Genomic DNA, 12355 nt, shown 5'->3' with positions numbered 1-12355 from the left:
GTGTCACTGGCTCCAACCATTTTTTAATGTCAGTCTAATGAAAATGACCCGTCTCACACCCTGACCTTTCATTTCTCTGATCTCCTCTTCTCCAGTGACTTTCTCCTCCCCACCCATTTCTACCATTCCTGCCATAGGCATTCCCTTGACTTTGTCATTACAAATAACTCTTCCATCATAATCCATCTAAGCCAATTCCAAAGGTCCCACTTTTTTACCTCATTTTTTTTTTTACAAATAGTTTATTGTCAAATTAGTTTCCACATAACACTCAGTGCTCATCCCCATAAGTGTCCTCCTCTATGCCCATCCCCCCTCCCCCCCACATCCATCAGTCCTCAGTTTTTGTCAGCATTCAAGAGTCTCTCATGGTTTGCCTCTCTCCCTTTCCCCCACCATTTCCGCCCTTCTTCTCCCCCTTGTTCCTCCGTCAAGTTCCTCCTAATCCTCCTATACGTGCAAACATATGATATTTGTCCTTCTCTGCCTGACTTATTTCGCTCAGCATAACACCCTCAAGGTCCATCCATGTTGCTACACATGGCCAGATTTCATTGTTTCTCATTGCCATGTAGTATTCCATGGTATAGATAAACCACATCTTCTTGATCCATTCATCTGTTGATGGACACTTAGGCTCTTTCCATGTTTTAGCTATTGTGGAGAGTGCTGCTATGAACATTGGGGTACATGTGCTCCTATGCGTCAGCATTTCTGTATCCCTTGGGTAAATTCCTAGCAGTGCTATTGCTGGGTCATAGGGGAGTTCTATTGTTAGTTTCCTGAGGAACCTCCACACTGTTTTCCAGAGGGGCTGTACCAGTTTACATTCCCACCAACAGTGTAGGAGGGTGCCCGTTTCTCCACATCCTCGCCAGCATCTAGAGTTCTCTGATTTGCTCATTTTAGCCACTCTGACTGGCGTGAGGTGGTATCTCAGTGTGGTTTTGATTTGTATTTCCCTGATGAGGAGGGATGCTGAGCATCGTTTCATGTGTCTGTTGGCCATCTGGATGTCCTCTTTGGAGAAGTGTCTGTTCATATCTTCTGCCCATTTCTTCACTGGGTTGTTTGTTTTTCGGGCGTGTAGTTTGGTGAGTTCCTTATAGATTCTGGATATTAACCCTTTATCTGATATGTCATTTGCAACTATCTTTTCCCATTCCGTTGGTTGCCTATTTTTACCTCATTTTTTAAGGTCATTTCCTCTACTACCTAATTCTAATCTTTCAACCCCACTGGGATTATACAGTTTCTTGTTTCTGTTCCCTGTTCTGTGTTCTCTCTATCCTTTTGTCCCTCTTGTACATGCTCAACTACTTTCCCTCTCCTAAATTATTATGTTCATCTGGCAAAACCCCAACCCTGGTTCAATCCACCTCTCTGCCTTTTCTGCATTACAGCTGTGCAGCTGATTGTGGCAGAAGAAACCAGAGAAAAGCACATAGCCACGGTACCTGGCTTCCCTTTAAATTCATGACCTCTAACTTCACTTGGATCTCTTGTGCTGTCCACCAATCCTCATGGGCTTTTCCAATCTACCTAGATGCTCATTCTCCAAGGTGTCTACTCTTCTCATCTCAAGCTTCAAACATCTTCTCCTCTTTGCTTACTCTCAGCTAGTGACCTTGCTTCCCATTTCATTGAACATTGGAATGAATATTCATGAACATCCACTTCCATATCTACAAATCCCCCAGCATTTATGCCTGTGTGTTCTACCCGTGTTATTTCCAGAATGGGTAAATTGTCCTCACTTCTATCTATGGTCAACCCCTCCATGTGTGCACTGATCCCTATTCCCCATTTACTCATTCTCCCCTTTTCTGTTCTGTATCATCAGTATTACCCTCATTTCTGCATCTTTCCCATCAGCACACAAACATGGTTTCTCCCATCTTAAAAATAACAGGGTTTTGACCCCCACGTTTGCCTCTGATTCTGCCTCATTTGCCTCATTTCTCTGTTCCTTTGTAGAATCTAACTCCTCAAAAGTTGTATATATTTCCTTTCTCTAGTCTTGCAATTCTCCCATGCCTATTTGAATGCACTCCACATGGGCAAGGCCTCCCTCCACCAAAATCCACTCTTTCTAGGGATACTGGCATTGCTAAATCCAGGGGTCAGTTCTCAGTTTCGCTCTTACTTGATCTACTGTCAGCATTTGATGTAGTTGGTTACTTCCTTGAAATTCTTTTGCTTGCAAAACACTCACTGCCCTGTTTTCCTTCTACCTCACTGGCTATTCTTTGTTAGTGTTCTTTGTTACTTCTTTCCCATGTTCCCAGCCTCTAAATGCCACAGGACCTCAAAGTGCAGTCCTTGGACTGCTTCTCTGTCTGTACCCATTCTCTACGTGATCTCATCCAGTCCTGTGGCTTTTAATACTATGTGCATGCTGGTGACTTCCACATTTAAATTTCCAGCCCTGAATCCTTCCCTTATCTCCACCTGGCTACTTGCCATGTCAATGGGAGTTCTGATAAGCAACTTGAACCTAGCACTTCAGACACAGATCAAGATCTTCCCCTTCAAGGCTACTCTTCCATAATCTTCCTCCCAGAAATTCATTGCAACTCCATTTTTGTAGTTCTCTGGGCCAAAAATTGTAGTCATTGCAAGCTCCTCTCTTTTCTCCCATACCCACATCTGACTTCTCATTAAATTTGTCAGTTCTGTCTTCGTAATATATTTGTAATTCAGAAACCAACCACTTCTCACCACTTCCCATACTGCCATGGTCCATGCCAACTAACCTCCTGACTTTCTGCTTCTGCTGTTGACTTTCTATAGTGTATTCTCAACAGAGTAGCCAGAGTATCCTTCAAAAATGATATCTTTATAAATTAAACTTTAAAATTGTAAATAAAACTTATAACTATGAATTATGTCACTTCTCTAAAAGGGTGATCTTAAAATAGATCACAAGAAAATATCTGTAACTATGTGTGGTAATGGGCATTACCTAAATGTATTGCGGTAATCATTTTGTAATATATCCATATGTCAAATCATGTTGTATACATAATACAGTGTCACATGTCCATTATATCTTAATTGAAAAAAATTTTGTCACTTTTCATGTTAAAGCCCTTGGATAGTTCCTTTTTCACTCAGAGGAGAAGCCAGAGTCACTTACATTAGCCAGTAGACTTTATGGAGTCTGCATCTGGCCCTCTTCCTCATATTACTCTAGCATCATCTCTCTCCTTACTCTTGCTCACTCTGTTTCGACTATAGTAACCTTCCTAAAATTCTACAGACATGCTAGACCTGTATAGTCTTACTCTTACTACAAGGCTTTGGCACTTGCTGTGTCCTCAAGCTTCCCCAGATCTCCATATGGCCACACTTTTTGTTCCTGCCTGTCTTTGCTCATATTTTACTTTCTTTTTAAGGCTGTCTTTTTTTAGGTTTTAACTTCTTTGGGATGCCAGGGTGGATTAGTTAAGCATCCAACTAGATTTTGGCTCAGGTCATGATCTCACAGTTTCATTTTTTCGAGCCCCATGTCAGTCTCTTCACTGGCAGTGCAGGGTCTGCTTGGGATTCTCTCTGTCTCCCTCCCAGCCTCCCTCCCCTCCACCCCTCCTCTGCTTACACTTTCTCTGTCTCTTTCAAAATAAATAAACTTAAAAAACAAAACTTCTCCATCCCCCCATCCCCTGTTCTTTATTCTCCTTCCTTGCCTTATTTTTCTCTATAGCATTTATCATCATCTGATCTGCTATAAGATTGTTTATTATCTAGCTCTTTCCCTGTAATGTGAGCTCCAATGAAGGCAGGAATTTTGGTCTTTGTTTATGGCTTCTGTTGCTGCTGCCTAGAAGATTGTATTGCTGGTGGCATGGAATTGTGCTTGATAAATTCATAAATCAGTTGGGTGAGCTCTCTGTGTGGGAAGCCATTGTCCTCAGACCAGTTTTGTATGTCCCAGTAGAGGATGCTAGGTGTAGAATAGGGTTCTTGGCTACTTTTCTTCATTTGGGGCTGGGAGTAACAATGGAAAGATTTGTGTGTGTGTGAATCTTAAATCCCACCTCCTCCAGAGAGTCCTACTGGCCTTCTAGTCCATGAGAACTCTTTCTTCTTTGTCAGATTGCCCAGTTGTTATTGTCTCGACCCAGCACCAGGTACTGGGTGTCTAGTGCTCTGTCTTCCTGACTTTCTGTGTGTGGGTGTATGCATGTGAACACCTGCTGGAAACACTATCTTCCCTGGGGCACAGATGGGATTGCACATGTCTTTCTGACTATCATTCATGACATCTGGCACAGGATTCCATATAGAGCTGGCCCCAGTACATGTTTGGTTGAACCAACAGTTGAATGATTTTTCCATGGGAGTGAGGGCTAAGAGCCATATAAATAGGGCAGAGATGGGGTGCCATCTGGAGATTTCTCCTTTGAATGGCCTGAATGGCTTCTGTCCTTTGTCCTTTCCTTAGGAGACCAACAAGAAGACAGTGCATGCAAAATACTGCAGCAGATTTGTCCATACACCCTGGAAGGATGGGAGCTTGGTCCATGTCTGCATTACCAAAGAGAAGTATACCTGGTACAATGAGAGAATCCATGCAGTCCTTGCCCAGATTCAGAAGAGGTTGGTATATTTGCAAGAGGATACAAGTGGTCTAGTCTCCCTTGAAACCAAAATCTGTGTCCTCTGTGTAAAAGCTTAACATTGTTATGTCAGGGTTGAGAAACAGCCAGTTAACATTGTTATGTCAGGGTTGCCATCTGACGGTTTGCTGATGGCTTTTTTGTTAATAATAAAGGGGAATGCTTGGATCCAGATTCCAAGCTGCTTTGATGCCACTGCAGACTCTTAAAAACAGCAAAGAAATGTGTCATTATATTGGTTGCACATCACAATAGGAGGCTAAGAATGCTTTTGCTCATGTCTTGCATTTTTTGTGGGCCACAGATATATTGTAAATTGTATTACTTGGATATTACATTTCAAGACAACTGTTAACAATGTTGTGAAGTGTTTCAATACAATGGAATAATATATATGCAGCTAAAAATAACTTCACGTGATCCTTGTCAACCTTGCTGGTTCTTAAAATCTGCCAGTGCTAATGCATTTGATGTACTAGTGGTGTGACCTCAGCATCGGCCCCATGGGATGATCTACCTTAATGCTTTCACCTCCCTGATGCCAGAGGACAGCTTTAGACCACAAAGACCAAATCCATTTAGGTGCATGATCTCTGAGGTCAGATGGAGCTGGATTTTAATACCAACTCTGCCACTTACTGTGTGTGGCACAGTTGATGTCAGTTGATGTCTTTGTGCATTGGTTTCTCCATTTATAAAGGAGGAATGATAATGACATTTATAAATGTGCTCCGTGGATTATAGAGTATAGACCAGTACCCAGTGGGCAGTAACCACTTGAAAATGAGAGCTCCCTGCATCTTTCTATGTTTTCTGCTATAAAATCACATGCTGCAGACACCTGTCTGCCCTCATATGAACTCTTCAGAGTTCCAGTTGGAAATTCCAATTTCTTAAAGCCCAGCTGACAATGGGTAACTCAGAGCAAGTAATCCTTGTGTCTGGAGTCTACTCTGCTTATTGTTTTGGGGTTGACTTTTGGGGACAGTAGTTTGGATTTCAGGTCTGGGAAAAAGGATGCTGTTGAGGACGCTCCACTTGGTTCTTGCCAGGCCTATTTGTCCCTCTCCACCCACCACGTGTTAGAGGTTGTTGGGAACTTCTCTCCCCTCTTCTATTCTCCAGAAGTCTTTGTAGAGAGTTGATATCATCTCTCCCTTAAATATATATAGAATTCACTACTGAAACCATCTGGGCCTGTAGTTTTTCTTTGTGGGAAGTTTTAATTATATATTCTGTTGCTTCACATATACACAGAACTGATGTTAGTAATTTATGTTATATTTATTTTCAGCCTGGTTGGAGGTTATACATTTTATTGATCTTTTCAAAGAGCCAGCTTTTGATGTCAGTGTTTTTTTTTTCTCTGTATGATTTTCTCCTTTCGGTGCCATTGATTTCTACTCTTTATTATTTCCTTCTGTCTCCTTACTTTGGGTTAAGTTTCTTAGGATGGATGCTTAGATCACTGATTTGAGAACTTAATTTCTAATATAAGCATTAAAATTTTCTTCTGATATTGCTTTAGCTGCCTCTCACATTATGTTGTATTTTATTACATTCGCTTAAAACATTTTGTGAATTTCCTTTATGCTAATTCTTTGAGCAAAGGTTACATAGAAATATGTTGTTTTCTTCTCAAGTATTTGTGGGTTTTCCTGATAGCTTTTAATTTCACTATGACAGAGAGACACTATATGACTTTAGTTCTTATGAATTTATTGAGAACTGTTTTGTGGCCCAGAATATGAAGAAAAGCTATATATTCTGCTTTTGTTGGGTGGAGTACACTATATCTTAGTTCAAGTTGGTTGATAGAGTTGTTTCAGTCTTCCATATCATTACTCTTTTTTTAAATTTGAATTGTTCTACAAATTGTTGAGAGAAGAGCATTGAAATCTCCAGCTATAGTTGTGGATTTGCCCATTCTTTTTTCAGTTCTGTTATTTTTCCCTTCATGTATTTTGAAACTATTAGTAGGTACATGTACAGTTAGGGTTGTTATGTCTTCTTGATAAATCAATTCCTTTAATATTATGAAGTATCCTTTTTTATCTCTGGCAGTATTCCTTGTTCTGAAATCTGCTTTGTCCAATATCAATAGAGCTGCTCCAGTGTGCTTTTGATACTTTTTTGCATAGGTTCTCTTTTTTCTATCTTTCTACCTTTACCTGTTTGTGTCTTATATTGAAGTAGGTTTCTTATAGACAGAATATATATGGGTATTGTTTTTTAAATCCAATCTGAATAGCTGCCATTTCTTTTAACTCCATATTGCTCTCCAAAACAAAGACAAGCAAACTAAGATAATGGATAATGTAGGTAGTAAAAAACAAACAAAACTTTGGAGAAAACCAACCTATTAGAAAGATAGAAAGATAGAAAATATTGCACTCACAAAGTTGGAAAAGACTGTTATATATACATATAGATATTAAGAATTACAAGAGCTCTTCAAAATATGATAGCCAAAATAAATAACTCAATGAGAGAGCTGGAAGATGAAGGCAGTCTCTCAGAAAGCAACACAAGCATCCTGTGGTTGATGTTAACATACAGGTGTACATACAAATAGATAGCTTATAGACATACATAAAATGAAGGGAGAATCTCACAAGAAAAAAATTTGGAACTGAAAGATGTGTTTCCAGACTGAAAGAAAGTTCAAGGAATATCTAGAAAATGAGTAAAAAGACCTATCCAGCATACATTATCACAAAAATTTTAAATACTAGAGACAAAATGATCCTAAAATCTTTTTAGGATCCCCAACCTCTGGTTGGGTTTTGTTTTGATTTGGTTTGTTTTGGTTTGGTTTTGGTTTGTTTCTTTTTGATACTCTTCACCCATTTTCTCCACACTGCCTCTTGGAGTCACCAATCTGCTTGTTCTCTGTATCTATGAACTTCTTTTTGTTTTTCTTATAGATTCCACATATTAGAGAGATGATATGGTATTTGTCTTTCTCTGACTTACCTCACTTAGTGGAATGCTTCAAGATCCATCCATGTTATTGAAAATGGCAATATTTCATTCTTTTAATGGCTGCACGATATTCCACTGTGTGTGTGTGTATCTATCTATATCTATCTATCTATCTATCTATCTATCTATCTATCTATCTATCTATCTATATCTATCTATCTATCTATCTATGTGTGTGTATGTATACATATAAATAGATATATATCTATATACATCTATATGCATACCACAATTTCTTTATCCATTCATCTGTCGATAGACACTTGTTTTTTTCCCGTATCTTGGCTATCATAAATAATGCTGTCATGTACATGGGGCTGCATATATCTTTTCAAGTTAGTGTTTTCTTTTTTGTTTTTTTTTTAATTTTTTTTAATGTTTTTTATTTATTTCTAGGAGAGAGAGAGAGACAGTGTGAGCAGGGGAGGGTCAGAGAGAGAGGGAGTCACAGACTGAAACAGGCTCCAGGCTCTGAGCTGGCAGTCAGCACAGAGCCCGACGCGGGGCTCGAACCCACGAACCGCGAGATCATGACCTAAGCGAAAGTCGGAGGCTTAACCGACTAAGCCACCCAGGCGCCCCTGTGTTTTCTTTTTTGGATGAATACCTGAAAGCAGAATTTCTAGAATGTATGGTAGTCCTATTTTCAATTTTTGAGGAAACTCCATAATGTTTTCTATAGTAGCTGCACCAATTTACAGTCCCACCAACAGTGCCACAAGGGCTCTCTTTCCTGCACATCTTCTCTGACCCTTGTCTCTTGTCATTTTAATAATAGCCATGAGAGACTCTTGAATGCTGACAAAAACTGAGGACTGATGGATGTGGGGGGGAGGGGGCGAGGGGCATGGAGGAGGACACTTGTGGGGATGAGCACTGAGTGTTATGTGGAAACTAATTTGACAATAAACTATTTGTAAAAAAATAAATAAATAAATGAAATGTTTTTAAAAATTAAAAAGATAAAAATAAAAATAATTGTTGATGCCTTAAAAAAAATAATAGTCATTTCTAATCTCTACCTTTTAACTGGAGTCTTAAGATAATTTCTATGTAATGTGATTATTTATTTGGTTGGATTTAAATTGAGATCTTGCTATTTGTTTTTTTCTCACCTGTTCTTTGTTCCCTTTTTATTATTTTTCTGTCATCTTTTGTGGAATGTTTTTTATGATTCCATTTTATTTATACTATTGGCTTATAAACTCTACCTCTTTATTTTGTTGTGTGTGCAACAGCATTAGCATTTACAGTATAAATCTTTAACTTACCTTCAAATCTACCTTCAAATAATATTTTATTTCATCCATATCATAAAAATCTTACAACTTCCATTCCCCCTTCCTTCTTTTCTATTGTTGTCCTCCATTTTTTTTTAGTAGGCTTCATGCCCAGTGCAGAGTCCAGTACAGGGCCTGAACTCACAATCCTGAGATCAAGACCTGAACTGAGATCAAGAGTTAGATGCTCAACTGACTGAGCCACCCAGGGACCCCTATTATTGCCCTACTCTGTATTTCCACATATGCTATAAACCCATAATACATTATGAATAATCAATTGTTGTATAAATAGATTTAAAATGAGAGTTAATGTATTTTGTATTTATCCACATATTTGATATTTCTACACCTCTTTATTCTTTTGTATTTATCTCAGTGTAGGTCTGTTGGTAATGAATTACCTCAGCTGTTTTAGTCTGTAAAACTCTTTAATTTTCTTTTGTTTTTGGAAGGTTTTTTTGTTTTGCTTTACATAGAATTATAGGTTTACACTTTAATATTTCAGTACTTTAAAAATCTTTCTCTATTATCTTTTGGCTTGCTACATTTATGATGAAAAGTCTTCTATTATTTTGATGTTGCCTCTGGATGCTTTCAAGACTTTTTTCTTTATCATTGGATTTCAAATTATATTATGATGTGTGTTGGTGGTTTCCTTTTTTTGCATTTTTCTTCTGTTTAGGTTCTTCGAGCTTATTGTATATATGGGTATATTGTTTTATCAAAATTGGAAACATTTGGCCATACTTCTCCAAATATTTTTTCTGTTTCCCTTTTCTCCTTTTTCTTAGTTTCTACACATATGTTAGACTCCTTCACATTGTTCCATGGGTTGCTTATTCTCTATTTTTTAGGCCTTTTCTCTGTTTTCATTTTATTATTTTTCTTTATTTTTTAAATGTTTTAATTTTGAGAGAGTGTGAGCAGGGGAGGGGCAGAGAGAGAGGAAGACATACAATCCAAAGCAGGCTCCCAGGCTCTGAGCTGTCAGTACAGAGCCCCATTCAGAACTTGAAATCTATGAGCCATGAGATCATGACCTGAGCCCAAGTTGGATGCTTAACAGACCGAGCCTCCCAGGCTCCCCTATTGTTTTCATTTTAAATTGCTTCCTTTTGCAGTGTCTTTCTTAATGTTCTATGATCTTTTCTTCTGTTAGTGTCTGATGTCTATTAATACCATGTAGTATATTTTTCATTTTGGTTATTGTGCATCTCTATAAATTCCCTTTTATATTTTCTATTTCTGTCCTCAGTTTGCTTATACTTTTCCTTGTTGAAAATATGGATTATGTTTATAATAGCTGTGTAACATCTTTTTCTGCTAATTCTATTTGTATCATTTTAGGGTCTGTTTCCGTTGATCTGTTTTTTTTTCTGGTTGTGGGTCATATTTTCCTGCTTCTTTGTATGCCTGGTAATTTTTTACTGGAATGCAGACATTTTGAATTTTACATTGTTGGGTGCTGTATTTTTAAAATACATGGTCAATGATGCAGTTATGTTTCTTGAAATCACTTGGATCCCTCTGGGACTTGCTTTTTTTTTAAATTAATTAATTAATTTATTTCTGAGAGAGAGAGACAGCTTGAACAGGGGAGGGTCAGAGAGAGAGGGAGACACAGAATCCGAAACAGGCTCCAGGCTCTGAGCTAGCTGTCAGCACAGAGCCCGACACGGGGCTCGAACCCGCGAACCATGAGATCATGACCTGAGCTGAAGTCAGACGCTTAACCTACTGAGCCACCCAGGCGCCCCTCTGGGACTTGCTTTTAAGTTATGTTAACATAGGTCCAAGCAGCCTTTAGTCCAGGGCTAATTTGGTTCTACTACTTAGGTAATACCCTTATGAAGACTCTACTTGATATCCTGTGTATTAAGGAGGCTTTCCCACTCTGGCTGTTTGGAAGATAGATGAACTAGCCCTGGGTAAGCTCTGATGTGCTGATCTAGTTACTCCTTTATGGTGATTTGTTCCTTGGCTTTAGTAGTTTCTTCACGTGCATGCCCTGATTATTACTTATCCAAAATCCTTTTTTTAAATGTTTATTTATTTGAGAGAGGGAGAGAGAGAGAGAGAGAGCAGGGGAGGGGCAGAGAAAGAGGGAAACACAGAATCCAAAGCAGGCTCCAGGGTCTGAGCTGTCAGCACAGAGCCCAATGTGGGCCTCAAACTCAAGAACCATGAGATCATGACCTGAGCCAAAGTTGGATGCTTAACCGACTGAGCTACCCAGGTGCCCTTCCTTAGTCAAAATCTTTAGGGCACTCTCTGCAGATGTCCAGAATATATTCTTTCTCCTCTTTTCTCTCTCTCTCTATCCTTACCTACCTTCTCTGCTTCTATGCACCAATCTCTTCATCAATATTTTGCCTTACAAATTGTAGTTGACTAGGCCTTGGTGAACTCTGAACTCGAAGTTTCAAGGATGTTTTTCCTCTGCTTACCCTTTACCCCACGTCTTGCCTTGAACTTAATTTACATCCTGTTATGGGAGCCTAAGTCCCAATCACAGAAGCAGTCCTTCTCCAACTAACTGCTTGATGCTTAATTATTATAGAGATCTGAGGTTGCTTGATATTGTCCATAAGCTTCACTGAAGCCTCAGGAATGTGCTGGCATTACTAGCTTGACTGCAGTCAGCAGGGTTAAAAGAACAAATGGTCTAAAGTCACTGACAGATTGAAACTATCAGATGACAGGAAGTAATTTACTTTTGGCTTTGGAACTCAGTATTGGATTTATTTTTCTGTCCTATTGATTTTCCTACTTCTGTTTTACTTGGATTGATGATGGATAGTGGAGGTGGGGGTGACGAGGGAGCCAGCCCAAATGTGGGATTTTCCACAGAAAACCCTCCAAGTGAGCAATTCACTCACAGAAGATTGTGCATAAACAACATAGTACGGCTTGGCCTCTGTAGATGTATTATTATTAAGTTCCTAGGGAGATCTATCATTGCCACAGGCAATAAAAATTCACTTTCAACCTATTTCCTGCCTAGGATTAAGTGGCTACAGGATGGAAGTCAAATCCTCTTTGGAAAAGTACGTGATGATTGTGTCTACGTCCTCATTGATACATCTCATTCAATGAAGAGCAAACTGGACTTGGTGAAGGACAAGATCATCCAGTTGATACAGGTTAGATGGAGCTGTCAGATGCATGGATTTGGGGGCCTTTGTGTCATGAATGCATCTTTAGCAGCTTTCACCTGCATTGGTTCTGCAAGGTGCACAGGTGAGGTCTGCACTCAGGCATCCACAGGGAGCCCACTTCAGATAAAAGCTCTCTTTGCCAGTTCTCCTTTGCAAGCAGATCCTTATCGTTGGGGGGAGGAGGGGTGGTCCTTTCTGTCACACATGGTTTCAGTGTCCATTGCTTTAGGTTTTCTCTATCCTGAAATCTATGGTGTGCACACATCTTCATTGTTTTCCAGATGCTCTTTAGCTTGGCATTTTTATT

At 39.2% G+C, this 12355-nt stretch overlaps 1 protein-coding gene across 1 annotated transcript in view; it reads left to right on the top strand.

The window, feature by feature from the left end:
- The window catches only part of VWA3B (von Willebrand factor A domain containing 3B), a 208443-nt gene that overhangs the window by 96882 nt on the left and 99206 nt on the right, over window positions 1-12355 (top strand). Inside the window, exons 10-11 of the mRNA XM_077749344.1 lie at window positions 4448-4602; window positions 11895-12033. Of these exons, the coding sequence (XP_077605470.1) occupies window positions 4448-4602; window positions 11895-12033 (294 nt within the window). The remainder of the gene's footprint in view (window positions 1-4447; window positions 4603-11894; window positions 12034-12355) is intronic.

Source organism: Crocuta crocuta, unplaced genomic scaffold, assembly GCF_008692635.1.
Source record: "Crocuta crocuta isolate KB4526 unplaced genomic scaffold, BGI_CrCroc_1.0 scaffold118, whole genome shotgun sequence".
NCBI classification, from domain to species: domain Eukaryota; kingdom Metazoa; phylum Chordata; class Mammalia; order Carnivora; family Hyaenidae; genus Crocuta; species Crocuta crocuta.
This window is presented reverse-complemented; position numbering and strand designations above follow the sequence as displayed.